The sequence below is a fragment of the Heptranchias perlo genome, chromosome 17 (genome assembly GCF_035084215.1).
Source record: "Heptranchias perlo isolate sHepPer1 chromosome 17, sHepPer1.hap1, whole genome shotgun sequence".
Taxonomy (NCBI): Eukaryota; Metazoa; Chordata; class Chondrichthyes; order Hexanchiformes; family Hexanchidae; genus Heptranchias; species Heptranchias perlo.
Window position 1 is genome coordinate 22,945,364 of NC_090341.1, and position 20,558 is coordinate 22,965,921.

Genomic DNA, 20,558 nt, shown 5'->3' on the forward strand with positions numbered 1-20,558 from the left:
GTGAAGAGTGACAGCAGCTGACAAAATAGTCTCATGAAAAAATGTAAATACACTGCTCCTGAAATCATATCAATTGCATAAAGGGGCTTCCCAGAGGGAGGGGATAAGATGAGATGGTGGAAGGCAAGCCAGTGCACTTATATGCCTCAACTGGCTAGTTGCAGACCACCATTGGTTTAAACTGGAGGTAATTTGCCGCTCTGCTCTCCCAACTGAAGGCAGACCACTTGTATTAGCTAATGGCATGGGAGTTTTAAAGGTGAGGAAAATTAGGATACCACTAAAACAAGGGCACATTTCATGCACAGAAAGTTTTGCATTAGGGTTGCAAAGCAAGAGATTCACTTCAGTCTAACAAGAGATGCTTATCTCTTGCAGATTCTATTAGAATTAAGTCAACAAGTGGATTTAATATCCCCCAGAGGCTGAACTGACACAGGATAGCCCTTTATGTAAATCGTACAGGAAACTACATCCAGTTCAAGGAGCCAGATCTAAACAGCATAATAGCATCTCCATGGTGATAAAACTGTAAATGATGCATCAGTTGCAATAGTTAAGCTCATTATTAAGATATCAAGCAAAGTATCAGCAAAATGGACCATTTTATGGCGCTGACACTCTATAACTTTTGAAGGTGTGAATCATTTCTTTGTCTGGCTTGCATTGCAGATACAACGCTAACATTTCTCTGTGGTAACCAAACCCACTGGTGATTCTAACTCATTGTGCAGATGGCAATTTTCAGTGCTTTTGATCTCTTATTTCTCCATAAATGTAACTATACTGATGTAACAGGAACAACAGAAAGACTTCAATTAGGAAGAGAAAGACAGTGGGCTGAGCTCTCGGTCTAGACTTTCCGCCCTCCCCTTGATTAGGGTGCTTCTCCGGTGACTTCTGCCCACCCCAGAGATACTGTACCTGCAAGCCTGGTTCTTATTCCGGCCCTGGGGTCAATTACATGTGACAGACAAGCCTCGGGTGGTCTGACACCAATGCAGCCAGCGAGCTGTCTGCTCCAATATTTTTTCTTTTATGTCGATGATGGCACTCCGAGAGTGCTTGCACAGGCTCTATGCCCCAAGACCCCAGCCGCCATCCTTTGAGCACAGCACGCCCAACAGACAGCCTCTGTGCCCAGCGTTTGAAGACTGCAAATGACAGGGAATATGGCAGAGGCCATGTTTCCCACATTTGCATGTTGTTACCATATGCCTGCCCACATACAGGGGGTATATTGTGCACTGATGGGCTGGCCCCTGGAAAATGGTGAAGAGACGGCTGAGTGTGTCTTGGGGTAGCTTTCTACTTCAGCTTACCTCAGAACTGCTGAAAAATTGGTGGCGCGATGGGGGTTCTGGAAAAAAGGCAGAAAGCCTAGGCCCTTAAATCAAATAGAGGATATTGCATTGCACAACACTTTGGGAAGAATTCTTTAACAACCCTACTTGTCAATATCAGTGCCTAGTGGGCTAAATGTGTCCAGCGATGGAATACTGTAAGCCTGTTTCATGGCATGCAGAAAAATCTCTTTGCTTCTGGACTCCATATAGTCCAAAGTTATACAGGTCAATGAACTTAGCAGCTTCTCTCTTTTAAATCATCGGCATATTTGTCTATGATTGTTTTCCACTCTCAGGCAAATTGCTGTTCATCTGCAACTTTCCTACACCTCTGTGTCTCTCTCTCTCTGCATATCTTTCACACAGTTTTTTTCTATCTTTATGTATCTGTCTCTTTGGGGGGTATTTTCATTCTCTGAATGAAATTGGGGCTAGAAACAAATAATTTTGGATCTTTCCCTAATTTCAATCCCTGTTTATAGGATTTCCATTATAGTGCACAAGTGCTTCACATTAAGGGATAAAAGAATTAAAGTGACCCCACACTTATTGCTCTTATTAACTTTCTGCTGCGCTGCATTAAGTAGCTACTGAATGAATATGGGATTTATCTGTCCTGCAAGGGGACCTGAACAACTTACTTATGAACAATTTGGACTCACTAACTTCTGCGCTTAGTTCCATCTTTGACAACTGAGCCAAGAGAATCTCCAATATTTTGTTAAGGGTATTGTTTATATCTGCCTTATTTAAGCTACAATTCTACAAATACTGCAGAACCAAAATTAGAACCAACATATACTTAGGCTAATCACTCACAATGCCATTAGAATTTACAATGACTCATTTCCTTTGGACCTGTTGCTAATGGAAACCACACGTTCTTTTGGATATATTCCAAAATGATAAATGAGATGGATGTACAAAAATAGCCACGAGCTAGAAATGACAATCGGTCATTACTTGTTTTAACATGAAACGTGAGAGATGTTAGTGTCAGGGAATAGAACAATTTTCCACTTCTTACAATATCAAATAGACCACATAGGCCTGGTGCCCACTAAGGGTTGAAACTGTCCAAACTTATCTTGTATGGTGTTTCTTGCAGCCAGAGAGAGAGAACTATCATCTCAGCCTGGGCAGAAATTTAACCTAGAACATAAATGCAACTATTTGAAGGAGGAAGGATGGAAAGGAGAAATGGAGTGTGTCCCCTCTCAAATTTTTAGGCACAAGTTATGTCTTCCTTTCCCCCCCCACCGCTCCAAATTGCAGAATTGTCCCTAAATGTTCCCCCCACCAACCCCACCGCCGCCCAGATTGGACAGGTGGTGTAGCAGATTTGCATATTGCCCTTTAACATTTGAGAACATGTCTTTGAATCTAGTCCAGTTAAATAAGATGAAGGCCTTCCCTCTCTGCTTGCTTTATGAGTTGTACGTGGGACAAGTTTTGGCAGTCTGAACCCATTTCCTAATGATGTGGACACAAAACTGCCTCAATTTAGCACTAATTGGCAATCTCACTTGAAGGTATCACTAGAATTTGTGAAATGAAACTGTCAGACAAGTGCAGAAAGACATACCCTTCTGAGGTTGAGGTTAAGGCATATTGATGGGCTTTGCATCGAATTACTTTTGTGCTTTATTCAACACATTTTTGACTCTTGTTTATTGATAAAGACTAATATACATGTGGCTTATTTTTACAAAGTCAAAAAACTAAAAAAGAAAACTTAAAACCAAACCTACAATAACACATTGTGCTGATAGAAACTCTGGTCACTAGCTTTGGAATTTAAATCTTTCTGCATTATGCGTTCATGTTCTTAAGAAGTCTGGATGTGCTTAGTCCCTTTAGCAATAGTGACTTTGTATAGGGCAGGATGTTATGAGAATAACAAGCTTACAAAGTCCTCAGTTATATATGTCCAAAGCAGTAAGTTCAGTGACACCAACAATGACAAACACTAGCGATGGGAAATGTCACAGCAAACCCTTTAACCCTTTGAGAACCACCTAAACATGCAATTTTCCTTTCAAATAATCTCCATTAAATTAATTTTGTGCAACTGTCTTTGTTATAAACTAGAAGAGGAGGAATCAATAAAACTCAACATTTTTCTTCTCTGCACAAAAACATTTTAATTTTGATTTGGTGCTGTTTCAGAGCTGAGGATAATTTTGGACTGTCTCTAACTCTTAAGTGAGAATTTCATATAATCCTGACTAAACACAGTCCATAATAATATGTCTGCGTAGACTCACAATCCACTGCCATTTTTGGCATTACTGAACAGGCTGCTGCATCATCATGCAATAAGGTGGTTGTCATTTCACTGGAATAACAGTTACTATTTGTGGCTATACTGGGCATATTCTTGAAGTTAAATTTCAATAAACAACTTGTGTAAACTTCTGTGTTTGTCCTGTGGCCGGATAAGATAACCTCAATCACCAATGGGGACTTCCCACTTGTGCCAATCTTTCCATGGCTAGATTTCAATACAATCATAGTCAAATTTTTTAGTCACTTCCATGAAAGATGCAGTCATCCCAAAATAGTTCCCACTTCGATCAAATTTCTCTAGGGCAATCTACCTTGTGCATATGTTGTACACTGCATCGAGGGGTGGTTGGGTTAAGAGGTCATAATCGTACTTTTTCTCTCATTCCTTTTTATTCTCCTCCCCATGTATTTTGAATGCTACTGTACCTACACTTTGTAATAATTTTTCTTTCCTTTCCGCATCTATCTTATTCTCTTCATTTAGGAAAGTGGGACCGTCTGGCCCAAATTAACAGGCGTGATATGACACTTTCTCAGGCCAAGACACGAAAACTCACCCCCAATAATTGATGGGGTGGAAATCAGTTCAAACTGGAATTTTAACTCTGGTTTCCTTGTCTCCTTCCAATGACCTTGCATGTTATAGTAAAACCAATATGGTCTTATTGGAATTTATTTGTACAGATAATGGCGTGGACTTGGATGCATCATGCTAAGTGGTCTGGATTCTTGGCAGTTTCTACAGTATGCTTGTTTGTATGGTGGTTTTTTTTGGCCTACAAATGAGATGTGTGGGTAGGGGCTTATATGGGAATTTTGAAGAGGCCCAAGTCTTGGTGGAATTTCTTTTTGGCTCCTTGGGACATCTATAGCTCAAGTTTAAATAGAGGGTATTATTGATGTCATTGACAGATTTAAAGGGGCAGTAACATAAAAAATATTGTGTATACCCTCAATTCAGCTGAATGTGTCTTTATACAAGTTGAAATAGAGCATCCTCTAGGTCTTCTTTTCCACATGGTCTAAAACAAGGAATTGCTGTGTAAATGCAATAACCCCTGCGCTACATTTGACAGTCATCACATTCTGTTGGGAAAAAACTCAGTAAGAGGGGTGAACAGTTGCACACTCCTACTTTTGTTGCAGATGCACAGTTGGAAGCCAAGTGAAGAAGATGTGACAACAGTGAAAATCTGCCTTTATTTTATATAATGATTTAAAATGACTAGAGTTAAAATGGAAGATGTGTTCCCTTACCAAATTTCAAAATGGAGGCCAGGAGGTAAGACATATATGGAATTTTCCCGATTGATCTGGACATTCGTCAGGTTATAGGGGCTTTTAAGTCAATTTTTGCTGTGAGCACAAGACAAAAGTGTTTGCAGAAAGCTTGAACCATAAAATAAGGTTTGCAATATTGTCACTACTATTTAAAGTGTATTGGTGTCTGTGCGTGTAGGAAATGTTCACACTATATCTACTTAAATTGCGAAAAACATCCAGTAGTCCATTATAGATTTTATCCTTTCATACTTATGTTGTATATGGAGAGAGCATTTCTTTAGCTATTCAATGCCCGGGTGAAGTATTCGTGATTAGTCTGTCACTGGTGGCAATTGTGGTGGGAGGAATTTAAGGTGATGAATTAAGATCACACAATAAATGTATTAAGTGCAACAATAAATCATCTTAAATGTGATTTTTTTCCTATAGCATACAAGCCTATATGCATACAACGCGGGTTTGCACTTTTCTCTCATTTTAGTTGGCTCGATTCATTTCATAACAATAAAAAAATACTGCACAGTATTAGTGGTTCTTACCATTAATTATTCAGCAAGATAGGATTGTTCCTGTTTATCAGCTTGCAGAGTGTATAAAAGTCACATTACAAAAAATGCTAGCAGATCACATCAGTGTCATTTAACAAATGTTATCACAAGGCTCCAAAGTTTATAAGCATGGCTAGAATGATGTGTTAGAATGGTCAATCTTTGGGGACGGGGAGACAACACCGCTAAAAACAAAGAGTTGCAGCCTTTGTTACAATTATTTTTTGTTGCAAGATTGAGTCATATAATCAAAATAGGATTTGTTTTTTTTTCCTAGTTTTCTCTCCTGAAGGCATTGGCTGCGACACAACAGAATGCAATCCTGTCCTCATCCAATCTCCACATATTTGCACTTCTAGCTGAGGTCCCTGGATAGCGAGTGGGAGCAGGAATCCTGGCCCGTATTTCCCTCTCTAATCTAGGCGCACTGAGATATCTGATCTGATTTATACCTTAAAACGTAATCAGATTGTATAGTGCTGATGTGACAAGCTTACCCTATTTTTTTGATTAGTTTGATGACAAGTTTACCAAACAACATTTTGGCTTTGTCTGCTTTGTTGCACGTAGTACTCTAAAAGGGTTGATGCTAACTCGAGTTTTAAAAGTAGCCAGTCGAATGTCATCAGATCAGTACTAAATTCTGTCTATAACTGGGTCAAGAGACAGAGATAGTCTTGTGCTGTGAGTCTGGTAGGTGCCAGTTAAAACGTAATTTATAACTTTTACAGCTGTTCATTTCAATAGCAGTGCCTTCAGGAAAAAGGCAGTCACTTTTTTTATTCAGGATCTAAGTAACAATGATTTGGACTGTATTATAGGATGATGGAATGTCCATACACTTCACAATTAAATCTTGCACAACCTATTACTGTGTGTGTGCCAAGGAATGGTCAAATGTGGATGGATACACCAACATACAGTACAAGCAGTCTGTTTGCAAAAAAAATCATCTGTTTCACAATTACCCTTAATAAATGTCAAGTCCAAAATATAGGGCTTGATTTTAGCACCCGTGATCGGGTGCGTTCCTGGCGGGGGGGCTACGAAAATCGGGGATTCCTGGGGCGGGTCCGGAGCCCGGATCCAACCCGCCCCATTTCCGGGCTCCCCACTGACACGCTGACATGCGCGCGCAGCCCCCGCATGTGGGACTCCCGCCGGCAATTAAAGCCGGCGGGGTGCCAATTAAGGTATTTATTTTGGTATTTCAGGTCGTTTACAGACCTGATTACCGTGACATTTTAGGAGGGTTGGGATTTTACCCCGTACTGGGGGAACACTCCCAGTTCAAATGGACGTGTTGCAGCCATCAGCATGTGGCAGCTGCAAAGGTCCATTTGACAGGTGCGGGGGGGGGTGGGGGGTGGGGGGTGGGGGGAGACCCTCACTCATTGCAGGAGGCCACTCTGTCACTTTGGACAAAGTTTGGCCTCCACCACCCTCCTCCTAACAACAAAATTCACCACCTTGCACACTTACCCGGGTGTCCAGACACATGTACCTACCTTGCGGACCCCCTCAGATGTACATCTTCCGGATGGGGGCCACCGTAGCTGCAGTCATGACCTCCTCGGAGGGCGAACAGCATCACCGGCCTCGCTGTCTACCTCTGACACGTGGAGATCCACAACACAGTGCTGTGACACATCCACATGCACAGCAGGAGGGAGGGCAACGGCAGAGAGAGATGCGTCGCAGAGGGCACTACCCTCGCCACAGGGTCCACAGACCGAGGCTCAGCTTCCTGGACCTCTCTGAGCAGCAGTGCACACGGAGGCTCAGAGTCACTCGACATGTAGTCGTGGACATCTGCAGCCTCCTTCATGCCGAGCTGCTCCCGGCTGGCCCGAGCACCATCTTCTTACCTGTCGCTGTCAAAGTCACCACTGCCCTCAACAACTTCTCCTCCGCATCCTTCCAGGGTGCCACCGGGGACATCGCCGACGTCTCTCAGTCGTCTGCACAAAAGAGCCCTGCAAATACACCTACACCCACTCTGCAGTGACACAATGGGTGTCATCAGTTGTGGGTCTTCATTGTGATCCTCAGGAAAGGGCATTATTGCACAAACCAGACAAGATTCGCAAAGACATGGCAGTAGTGGTGCCAATATAATATGTAATGTGAGTTGCTCAGAAATTAAATAGAAGTAAAAACCATGACAAACCCTCAAACACCCTTGTGCATCCCCTTTATGCTCACGACACGTTTGCCTTACGCTTCCTACTGCACATATGTGATGCATGCCCTGTGGCTGCAGCACAGGTCGTGGCAGGTTGAATGAGGCTGACTGTGAAAGAGATGCATGAGAGGGTGAGTATGAGATAGAGCCATGAGATTGTCTGAGGATTGGGTTGAGTGGTAGTGGCGAGATGAGTACTGGCGAGGTGAGTAAGTACAGGTAAGAGGTTTGAGTGGGTGTGAGGGGTGATGTGACAGAGTAGTGTTGGCAGTGCAGAAGGAGATGTGGGGTGGGGGCGGTGATGTGGCAGACGGAGTGTAGGGGAATGAGTAAGTGTACTCACTTTGGCTGACCTACTTAGGTCATTGCAGCGCCTCCTGCACTGTATGCAGGTGGGCAATATGTTGGTGGTGCAGGTGACCTCCTCTGCCACCTCGAGCCAGGCCTTCTTGGTGGCTGAGGCAGGCCACTTCCTCCCGCCCGCCGGGGGGATGATCTCTGTCCTCCCCCTCCTCCTCACCCCATCCAATGATACCTGGAGTGAGGCATCATTAAACCTGGGAGCAGCCTTCCCCCTGGGCTGCTCCATGCTGTCATTTTTCCTATTTCTTGCGGCGTCAGCGGAGGACTGCCCCTTTAAATAGAGCTCCTCCAGCTGACAGACCTTACTGCGCATGCGCAGTCTGCCCACCGTGCAGCTTAGCAGCGGGGAACCCGGAACAAGAGGTAAGTGGATCCAATCAGCCTGCGATTGCGCGCGGGGCAGACTGATTTCACCGGGCGCGTTACCCACGCGCCCAATCGCCCCCCCCCCCCCGCCGCGAACCCGCCACCATGGCAATATCGGGCCCATAGTGTCAAGAAGTTTCCTGCAGATTTTTACCAGTACCAGGACTTCACTGGCATGTTAGTTCTAAGATGATTCACACTGTGCAGATAGAAGATCAGTTGGCATTTGTCAACTCATCCCTTTGTATCCAGTAGTAGTACTGAATACTCCCTTGTCATCTGACATTTAACATCACCGGCATCTCCACATCATGACATTTAACATGGCTTAGCAGCCATCGGGCTGTACATTGCCGCAGCATTTCAAGTTCAGAAGGGCACCCCACATTGTGAATTATAATTAGATTAGCACCTTGAGACTTTTTTTCTATATTAAGCCGCTATGTAAATGCAAGTTGTTGTCGAATGCAGAAGGTGTACCACAGGAAGGTGGCCCTATTTGGAGCTGAAGACAACCCTCAGGTAAAAGCACAAGTGCAAGCTTCACAAGAGAGATTGTCAACTAAGTCCATACATCAACGTGCTGCCTTTTGAGAATCGCAGAGTATGGAGAAGAGTGTATTTAATTTCAGGACATTTCCAGAATTACTGAGTTATTTCTGAACCACTTGTGGATAAACACTTACAAATACTGAAAAAATTCAATATAAACAGTTAAATATGATTGATTGAGTCTCTATAACTGTAGTTAGGAACATTTTGATGAGATTACCCCATTGCTTTAATCGATTAAAATTGTCCAAATATTGATCTTACCATCTGTTCTTGTGCATAATTTCTATAAATATTTACATGGAATACATTTCCAATGCAGTCCTTAAAAAAAACACATATAATGTAGTCTAACGGAGTCTCGATATCTCCTGACCTCAGACTAGCACCAACTAGCATTGTTGTGCATAAAACAAAAGAAAACGAAGTATTTCCTAAACAATTTGTTCTTCTATCAAAAACATTTCCCTTACCTCTTGACCTTAGGCATACAAAGAAATTGTTACAGGTACTCAGTAAGATAGTGCCTGCATTTTGCTATCTACCTCCTGCCTCAGACTACAGATTTTGAAATAGATTCAAGATTCTTAATACCAATTTGGCATGACAAAATGTTGGATGCATTTGAGTTGACATTTTGGTAATAGAAATGTTGCTATAGTTAGCTTAATGTGGAGTGCTGAATAAAATGTTATTAAAAAGGGGATTGTCAACCAGTCACACACACGATAAGTCAGTGGTTAAGTAAACCAATAAGAACACAGAGAAGCCCATATTATTTTGTAATTAAAGACCAGTGAAAGTTAAAATCCTGAGTTTAATATATTTTACATTAATATTAAGAAGTACAGTAAACTCTCACATACTCACTTTCCAGCATAAATCATTGGATAGTGATCAGAAACAGGAAACCTGAGTACATTTTTTCCTGTCTTTAATCCAGGACACTTATGCCAGTTATAGTGTCCCTCCCACCCTAGCTGAAATCATCATGAGCCAGAGATCACATCTTCCAATCTGTATGGCTCAGTGCTACATCACACAGTGTATTTACCTGATGAGACACTGCACCATCAACTAAGACGCTATTGAGATCCCTATCTTTGTTGAATCTTGTACTCGGGCTTTGCCAGTGTCACTCTCAGTACAAACACCACCTGATGAATCTTTGCTGGATTATCAGATGCAGCTCTTCAGCCACTGGGGGCCCGATTTTACCAGGGGTGCGGGTTCTCGGCGGGTAGGCCAGCGGGCGCGTTGAAAACGCGCTCGGTGAAATTAGTGGGTTGCCCGCGCGATCGTAGCAGGCAACACACTAATTGGATCCACTTACCTGCTCCTCCGGGTTCCCCGATGCTGATCTGCGACTCGGGCGGGCTGCGCATGCGCAGTAAGATCTGTCAGCTGGAGGTGCTCTATTTAAAGGGGCAGTCCTCCACTGACAGATGCTGCCACAAACAGCAAAAATTACAGCATGGAGCAGCCCAGGGGGAAGGCTGCTCCCAGTTTAATGATGCCTCATCCCAGGTATCATTAGATGGGGTGAGGAGGAGGGGGAGGACAGAGATCTTCCCCCCGGCGGGCGGGAGGAAGCGGCCCACCTCTGCCACCAAGAAGGCCTGGCTCGAGGTGGCAGAGGGGGTCACCTGCGCCAGCAACATATCGCCCACCTGCATACAGTGCAGGAGGCGCTCCAATGACCTCAGTAGGTCAGCCACAGTGAGAACACGTAGTCTTTCCCCTACACTCCGCCTGCCACAACACTGCCCCCACCCCACATCTCCTTCGGCACTGCCAACACTACTCTGTCACATGACCCCTCATACCCACTCAAACCTCATCCTCAACTTACCTGCACCTACTCACCTCGCGAGTACGCACCCCGCCACTACCACGCAACCCAATCCTCATACAATCTCATGGCTCTATCCCATACTCACCCTCTCGTGCATCTCTCTCACGGCCAGCCTCACTCAACATGCCACCACCTGTGCTGCAGCCACAGGGCATGCATCACATATGTGCAGTAGGCAGCGTAAGGCAAACGTGTCGTGAGCATGAAGGGGATGCACAAGGGTGTTTGACGGTTCGTCATGGTTCTTACTTCTATTGAATTAAAGAACAACTCACATCACACATTATATTGGCACCACGACTGCCATGTCTTCGCGAATCCTGTCCGGTTTGTGCAATAATGCCCGCTCCTGGGTATCCCTATGAGGACCCACCACTGATGCCACCCAGTGTGTCACTGCAGAGTGGGTGTAGGTGTATTTGCAGGGCTCTTCTGCGCAGACGACTGAGAGACATCGGGGATGTCCCCGGTTGCAGCCTGGAAGGCTGTGGAGCAGAAGTTCGGGAGGGCAGTGGTGACTTTGACAGCGACAGGTAGGAAGATGGTGCACGGGCCAGCCACGAGCAGCTCGGCATGAAAGAGGCTGCAGATGTCCACGGCTACATGTCGAGTGACTCTGAGCCTCCGTGTGCACTGCTACTCAGAGAGGTCCAGGAGGCTGAGCCTCGGTCTGTGGAACGTGTGGCGAGGGTAGTGCCCTCTGCGACTCATCTCTCTCTGCGGTAGCCCTCCCTCCTGCTGTACAGGTGGATGTGTCACAGCACTCTGTTGTGGAGCTCCACGTGTCAGAGGTGGACGGCGTGGATGGCGAGGCTGGTGAGGCTGGTGATGCCGTTCGCCCTCCGAGGAGGTCATGGCTGCAGCTACGGCGGCCCCCATCCGCAAGATGTACATCTGAGGGGGTCCGCAAGGTAGGTACATGTCTCCGGACCCCGGGGTAAGTGTGCAGGTTGGTGACTTCGACCATCAAGAGGAGGGTGGTGGAGGCCAAACTTTGTCCCAAATGACAGAGCGGCCTCCTGCAATGGCTGAGGGTCTCCCCCACCAACCTGTCAAATGGACCTTTGCAGCTGCCACAGGCTGACGGCTGCAACACGTCCATTTCAACTAGGACTGTTTCCCCCAGTGTGTGAAACAGTCCCATGTTTATCCAAAATCACACAGAGTCCCTTAATCAGGTCAGTTAATGACCTGAACAACCAAAGTAAATACACTCAAGTGGCATCCCGCTGGCTTTAATTGCCTGCGGGATTCCCACCAGCGGGGGCTGCGCACGCACCTCCGCACGTCAGCGCGGAACCCGGACGTGGGCAGGATCGAGGCGCGATCCGGTCCCGCTCCGGGATTTCGGGATTTTCGGGGCCCCCCCGCCGAGAACGCACCCGGTAGCGGGTGCTAAAATCGGGCCCTGGATGTTAGAATGAAATGGGTGTTCATCAGCAAGTGAGCACTGGCTGAAGCCATGGGATCCCCACAATCACCTGCCTTTCAGTTGCTGTCCGGTGTGTGCAGCTGGACGCCATAACAAAATAAAATTGTATTAACCTGCCCTTAGGGAAACCAAGCAAGAAACGTTTGTCACAATAACATTGCATTCCACTGCTTATGTTCCTGTAGCACATTTCCAAACTGATTGAAGGGATGAAGAATGATTGACTGTGAATTGAAATCTATTCACTGTTGTATTTTGTTTTTAACATGTCCTAAAATTCTGATTAAAAATTCTACATTGTCGGAGGAGAGAATAGTATCATTACGTAAACCTTCCCATACTTATATGATTCAAAAGGGTTTTAGTAGTCTTTATGTTTAAAAGTTACACTTCTTGTATTAATAGAACAAAGAAATTTTAGTAATTACAACATATTGCTTAATTAAAATAATCTTTCCCCGTTACTGAAAAATTATAAAACATTGTAGGTATATGTGGTGTACATGCTAAAAAGCAAGTTAATTAAAAGTTCTCATTTCATCGAGATACAAAAGATTTAGATATAAAATTTAGATTAATTGGAAAACACTTTTGCTCAAAAGCTATATATCCAAGATTTATACAAATTAAAGGATTAAGTCATACTGGTATTAAACGGGAAATAGTCTAACAAATACTGTGGCATTGCTCACAGGGAGTGAAGACTAACAGTCGAAGGGGTGATAGAGAGTGGGGAATAATTGGATCAGGGCGAGCAAATGTAATTCCATCCATTTTAAAGTCATAAAGTTTGTCCTTAATTTTGTATATATTTTGATTTTACATTATTATTTACAGTTACATAGCAAAACTGTAGGCACTTTGGGAAGCAGAGTGTTAAGATCCAACTCTACTTCCCAAATTACCACCAGTCTTGCAATTTTGGTGCATAGGGTAGACTAAGAAGCTGAGAGATGCAAAACTGAGGTGCTACATGGCCACCACTGGTGGGGGAGTATAATTACAGTGTGACAAGTTTACATAGGCTGTTTCCATTATAAATATTTATAATGGAAAAGGATGACACAAAAACATGACAGTAGGAAATAAGGTTTTGTAGACAGGAAGTGTGCACAGATGCAAGATTTTTAATATATTATAGATATGTAACAGGTGTGTTATAGTCCTTAGTGTCCATTGCACAATTCAGAATCACTGTTTGATAGATGATGCTGCCCAGAGAAAAACTTTGACAGGCTACACTGTAGTCAAAAACCAACCGGATTTTTGAGAATATCAGTCAAATAATGTGAATGTTTAAGTTTTATCTGCACCACAAATCTAACTTTGTCTCAACATATTTTGCCCACAACAGAATCTGCCCAGAAGGAGACGAAACCAATCCATCAACTTCAATCACTATGCCAACAAGAAGAGTGCAGCAGAAAGCATGCTGGATGTTGCCTTGCTGATGGCCAATGCATCCCAGCTCAAAGCAGTGATTGATCAAGGGTCTAGTTTCAACTACTATGTGCCAGTCATCATTCTCATAAGTATATCACTCTTACTTCAGATAATAGTGGGCATCTTATTACTGTTCATTGGTGAGTTAAATGCTGAGTCACATTAAGATAATTACATTTTGCATGTAAGACCCAATTGCTTGTTATTAGTACTCCACATAGATTCCTGGTGTATCAATTAACAGTGTAATGACAAGAGAATTTGCAGAATAGAAATTTGTGACTTAAATGCTTTTAAAGTCTTTGTAAAATAACGAACAGTGCATTTTTACAAAGAATTTTCAGTCAATTGTTGAATGGTGAAATTATACCCAGCAATTATTTGATTACAACTTTTTATAAATGAGAATGTTTGTGGAGAAAAAAGTTTGTATTGGTATGCTGTGGAATTCTACAACATTCTAAGAGGCAATGAAACCCAAATTTTCAAACTCGCCCAATTTCCCTCTCTTATCCTGAAGGCACCGATTCTTACTGGGGTACAGTTCTACATGCACTGGCAGCCTTCTGCTACATCACCTGAGTGGCGGAGCAAGCCTTTAGCTTAAAGGTAGCATTCTTGCCTCTGAGTCAGAAGGCACAGGGTTGGAATCCCGCTCCAGACAGTTTCGGTGAGTGGAGGACATAGCTCCGGGTCTGAATTCTGCACTGTCTTCCAGCGGGATACTCGCGTCTGGGTGGGTTCGCCCCCCTCATTGTATGGGTTGTGGGAGCCCATAAAACACTTCCGCCATATAAGACTAACCACCCTATCGGCTGGTTTAAAAAGATGGTTATGACCATGGAAGAGGCATTCATGTTGCAGCCTGTCAGTCTGTGAATCCTTCCACTACTTCACACTCTTCTCCATGGGAAGGGCACAAAGATAAGAAAACAACAACCCAAGTGGCCATTGTTCTGATGTGAGCGAGTGCTGGCAAACTATTCGATTATTGAGGGCATCAGAACCCTCAACATCGCCCCAATGGTTATTGGGACTGGGAATCCTGGCTGAATTGTTTTCACTTCCTAGCCAATGTATACTGAGGCCAATCGCTGCACCCTGCTTGAGACCAGCTAACTCAGCACATGCTGGGAATTGAACTTGATATCTTCTGGTCTGTACAGCTTATTGCCATAACTCACTTGGCCTTCAGGGGAAACCCCAATTATAATGGAGTGGGAGCTGAATAATTGCAGTTTATTGATAGTAGTTGCATGTTGAACTTAAAGAAAATTTAAAAAAAACTAATTTGGCTGCTGTTTGGAAGTATTAAATATAGTCAATTTAGTCAATGAATAAGAAAGGTAGATTATTCCAAGTAATCTGAATGCAGAGTCTTGCCATTATGGATGAATTTGCAGTTGTAAAAACATGGACACCACCAGCACACTCACAGCCTCAGTGCACCCAAGTGCACACTGCATTAAAAGACAAAAAAAATGTGAAAATATAATTTTTACATGCACCGATATAGTTTCCTTTGCTGCGCTGCTGCTTAAATAAGGTGTTAGTGTGCTCAGTTTGTATTCAAGGTCATAGTAATTTTTTGCTAACAGAGGAAACAAAATACCACAGTTCCACAGATTTGGACCAGGAGCCAAATACAAGACGTTGCTATATTCCTGATCTCACTTTTTTTTGGTGAAGCTTGCCCAAACCAGCCAAAATTTCAACAAATTATGCCCTCCTTACAGGCTTGCAGAGAGCCAGGAGTTCTCATTGAATGTGCATACCTTGCATGACTGTATTCAGACATAAAGTCCACTTCACCTTATGAAATCTGCCCAACCACCTTTTGGACCTAAAAGTAAGACTTAACTGTGAAGGGAAGAAAATATGTTAGAAGGAATTTCATCCTTAAAACAAAAAAGTCATGAAACTGAAACTATTTGGAACTGCATCTAAAGCTAAGATAGTTACTCCTTTCAACTTCTCTCCTGGTATTTTGCATATTATATACATATTCTCTCCATAAATTAAGTTTATTTCTTACCAAGAGCAGGATGCTGGTGGCAATCTTTGAACAAGATCAGTACAGCAGCTTGACACAGTGGGCTCGATTTTAGGAGCGTGTTTCCGGCGGGTTCCCAGCGGGGTGGCCCCGAAAATCCCGATCTCCGGTCACGTGACCGGATCGCGACGAAATCCCGGCCACGTCCGGGTACCGCGCTGACGTGCGGGGCTGCGCGCGCAAGCCCCGCTGGTGGGAATCCCGCAGGCAATTAAAGCCAGCGGGGTTCCACTTGAGAGTACTTAACTTGATCGTTGTGGTCGGTTAATGAGCTGAAGCAGCTGTCAAAAGAGGAAGTGTGGGATTTTAGGTTCAAGGCAGTGAGTTTCCCACACTGGGGGAAACAGTCTCCCTCCAACCAGGCGTGTTGCAGCCAGCAGCCTGTGGCAGGTGCCAAGGTGCACTCCACGGGGGAGAGCCCTCACCCACGCAGGAGGCCACCGCGTCACATAGGGCAACCCCTGCCCTCCACCACCCCCCGCCAAGCCAGAGGACAGACCGACACGAAACCGCAGCCCCAGTCCGAGGAACCACACACCTACCCTGCACAACCCCTCAGACCAACACCTGCCAGTTGGGTGGTGTGTAGAGACCCTCGGAGGACGAAGAGCATGACCAGCACCAGCAGCCTCGCAGTCCACGCCGTCCGCCGCAGGGACGTGGATCCCCCCAACACGGTGTTGTTGCACGCCCACCTGCACAGCAGGAGGGAGGGCTACCGCAGAGAGAGACGCGTCGCAGAGGGCACTACCCTCGCCACAGGGTCCACAGACCGAGGCGCAGCTCCCCGGACCTCTCCGAGCAGCAGTGCACAGGGAGGCGCAGATTCGCTCGACATGTAGTCGTGGAGATCTGCAGCCTCTTTCATGCCGAGCTGCTCCTGGCTGGCCCCAGCACCAACTGCTTACCTGTCGCTGGCAAAGTCACCACTGCCCTCCACACCTTCTCCTCCGCATCCTTCCAGGGTGCAGCCGGCTACACCGCCGATGTCTCTCAGTCGTCTGCGCGGACGAGCGAAGCAAATACACCTGCACCTACTCTGCAGTAACACGATGGGTGGCATCAGTGGTGGGTCCTCATAGTGATACCCAGGAGCGGGCATTATTGGACACAACGGACAGGATTCGCGGAGACATGGCAGTGGTGGTGTCAATATAATGTGTGCTGTTTGTTGCTCTGAAATTCAATATGGGTAACACCCATGACAAACCCTCAGACATCCTTGTGCACCCCCTTCATGCTGACGAGACGTTTGCCTTACGCTGCCTAAAGCACATATGTGATGCATGCCCTGTGGCTGCAGCACAGGTGGTGGCAGGTTGAGTGAGGCTGGCCGTGAGGGAGATGCACGAGAGGGTGAGTATGGGATGGAGCAATGAGATTGTATGAGGAGTGGGTTGCGTGTTAGTGGCAGGGTGAGTACTGGCGAGGTGAGTAGGTGGAGGTAAGATGAGGATGGGGTGTGAGTGGGTATGAAGGGTGATGTGACAGAATAGTGTTGGCGGTGCCGAAGGAGATGTGGGGTGGGGGCAGTGTTGTGGCAGACGGAGTGTAGGGGAAAGACTTCGTGTTCTCACTGCGGCTGACCTACTGCGGTCATTGCAGCACCTCCTGCACTGTATGCAGGTGGGCGATATGTTGGTGGCGCAGGTGACCCCCTCTGCCACCTCGAGCCAGGCCTTCTTGGTGGCAGAGGCAGGCCGCTTCCTCCCGCCCGCCGGGGGGAAGATCTGTGTCCTCCCCCTCCTCCTCACCCCATCTGATGATACCTGGGGTGAGGCATCATTAAACTGGGAGCAGCCTTCCCCCTGGGCTGCTCCATGCTGCAATTTGTCCCATTGGTTGCAGCATCTGTCAGTGGAGGACTGCCCCTTTAACTAGAGAGCCTCCAGCTGACAGATCGTACTGCGCATGCGCAGCCCGACCGACGCGCAGGCCAGCGCCGTGGACCCCGGAGGAGCAGGTAATTGATTCCTATTAGTGGGTTGCCTGCTACGATCGCGTGGGCAACCCACTAATTTCGCCGAGCGTGTTGACCACGCTCCCGGAGGACCACCCGCTGGGAACCCGCAGGCCTGGCAAATTCGGGCCCAGTGTTCCTGTAAGGCATTTATTTGAACCAGTCATTCAAGGCATAGTGTTTCAAGCAATATTTTCAGTGTTCTGTTGTTATTGTCTCCCTTGATGTGGTGAATTTACCAGTTGAGTTAGGGCAGTGAGCACAGGATAAAATAATGTAAGTGTATGAACATAACTGCTGTTGAGGTTTGATCTTAATGGCATCATTTGACAAGTAATGTAATGTAATAATGTGATTATTTTTCATACTGAGGAGCAACACATAAAGTATAGATCATATAGCAATGCAACAGATTTACATTTCTAGCCATTGAGCCTTTATCCTGAGAGGTGGCAATGTAACCAAGGACAGGAAGCTCTGATTAGAAGCTCTTCCTGTATTGGTAATAAGCCAGATGTGCATTTGGAATGCTTTTCTTTTTTTTGCCCCATATATTACATAGAATTACTTAGAATGTACAGCACAGAAACAGGCCATTCGGCCCAGCAGGTGCATGCCAGTGTTTATGCTCCACACAAGCCTCCTCCCTCCCTACTTCATCTAACCCTATCAGCATATCCTTCTATTCTTTTCTCCCTCATGTGTTTATCTAGCTTCCCCTTATATGCATCTATTTTAGTCGCCTCAACTACTCCTTGTGGTTGTGAGTTCCACATTCTAACCACTCTCCTGGTAAAGAAGTTTCTCCTGAATTCCCTATTGGATTTATTAGTGACTATCTTATATTTATGGCCCCTAGTTCTGGTCTCCCCTGCAAGTGGAAACATCTTCTCTACGTTTCCCCTTTCCAACCCTTTCATAATCTTAAAGACCTCTATCAGGTCACCCCTCAGACTTCTCTTTTCTAGGGAAAAGAGCCCCAGCCTGCTCAATCTTTCCTGATAGCAATAACCTGTCAGTTCTATCATCCTAGTAAATCTTTTTTGCACCTTCTCTAGTGCCTCTATATCCTTTTTATAATATGGAGACCAGAACTGTTCACAATATTCCAAGTGTGGTCTAACCAAGTTTCTGTACAAGTTTAACATAACTTCTCTGCTTTTTAATTCTATCCCTCTAGAAATGAAGCCCAGTGCTTGGTTTGCTTTTTTTATGGCCTTATTAACCCTAGTCGCTACTTTTAGCGATATGTGCATCTGTATCCCTGGATCCCTTTGCTCCTCTATCCCATTTAGACTCTTACTATCCAAGCAGTACGTGGCCCCCTTATTCTTCCTACCAAAACGTAATACCTCACACTTATCCATATTGAAATTCATTTGCCAATTTCACACCCATTCATGTAGTTGCAACTAGACTTTCCATTACAGGAAATACTTACAACATTGCAAAAACATCTCTCAAAATAGATATCCTGTGGAAAGCACTAGTAGCTTTACATCTGTGAGCAGTCTTAATCGACAATGTCAGTCAGGCCATGGTTAGTGCTTAGATTTTACTCTCTGCCATAATTTGAATCACGATTTGAAAATTGCATGGGTGGCACTCAAGATGATAATTAATAGAAATGATGTTAGTTAGATTTGGCATTTTTCTCTTGCCATTATTATTTAATAATGAAAGTCAAAATTTTCAATTGCAATTGCTCAATTACAGCTTTTGACTTCCTTTTCAGTCAAATATGATCTGAATGACCCCAGGAAGCAAGCCAGGCTGGACCTTCTCAACAACATTACCACAAGCCTAGTGTTCATAATTGTCATTGTTAATATTTTAATCACAGCATTTGGAGTACAGAGGCCTGCTTCTCACCAAGCAGTTCCACAGCATCTTTAGCAACAACTAAAATAAGGTAGATCCATCATTCCACCTTTTTTAATACAAGGCCTGTGTGAATACATGTATCTGTCTGATTGTATAAAGTTAATGCAATTACTGTAAATTCACTTGAAGAAATACTCAGAGAATGCATGTAAAAATCTGTGAGCCTTATCACAGTAGCTGCCAGTTTCTAATGTAAACATTTAGGAAAGTATCTGCTTTCATTATTTAACTCTTAAAAATTTGGGAACTTCTAACCTGCATTTCGGGAATGGTTTAGCCATTATTCTCAAAGAGCAGAGAGGTTGGGAAAGACAGAGAGTGAATCTCTAACGAAGTGAAATGCTAACAGAGTGAGGACATTCAACTGGGAATTTGGTGAGTGTGAGAATTAGATACAGAGGGGGAAGGAGGTGCTAAGTGATTTAAAGCGAAGGACTATAAACTAAGACTGAGCGGTGCATAAAGGGAGCCACATGAAGAATCAAAACAAGACAAGGAGCAGCACCGAGGATAGTATTTAGTTCATTGGGTAGTGTTTTTAATGGTTATTGGAGATAAAAGGAGAGGGAGAGGAAGCTTGAGAGCAGAGCGAGGTCAGCAACCGAGAGCAGAGTGGGGATATAAAGCGAAGACCAACTCAAACACAGGCAGAAGTTTGAAAGAGTGACATCAGAGGACAACAGGTTGTCTGGTTGGTAAGTAATACATTTTTTTGTTCTCTAAGGTAGGGGAGTGGTTTAAACCAGGAACTAGGAACCCATAACTTGCTAATACCTTATTAAATTAATAACTTAAACTAGATAAATTAATTTTAAAAATAACTAAAAATAAATCAAGTGAATTAATTACATAAAAACTTTAAGTAAATAAATAAAACAAGAATAGATAGAGATGGCTGTGCAGGTGGTGTGTTGTAACTGCAGCATGATCCCAGGTAACCACATCTGCAGTAAGTGTCTGCAACTCGAGGATCTTCGGCTCAGAGTTGTTGAGCTGGA

The 20,558-nt window shown here is 44.6% G+C and overlaps 1 protein-coding gene across 1 annotated transcript in view; it reads left to right on the plus strand.

Moving 5' to 3' along the window:
• Positions 1-20,558, plus strand: part of ninj1 (ninjurin 1) — a 40,310-nt gene that overhangs the window by 11,479 nt on the left and 8,273 nt on the right. Inside the window, exons 2-3 of the mRNA XM_067998724.1 lie at positions 13,575-13,803; positions 19,412-19,588. Of these exons, the coding sequence (XP_067854825.1) occupies positions 13,575-13,803; positions 19,412-19,572 (390 nt within the window). The 3' untranslated portion in view covers positions 19,573-19,588. The remainder of the gene's footprint in view (positions 1-13,574; positions 13,804-19,411; positions 19,589-20,558) is intronic.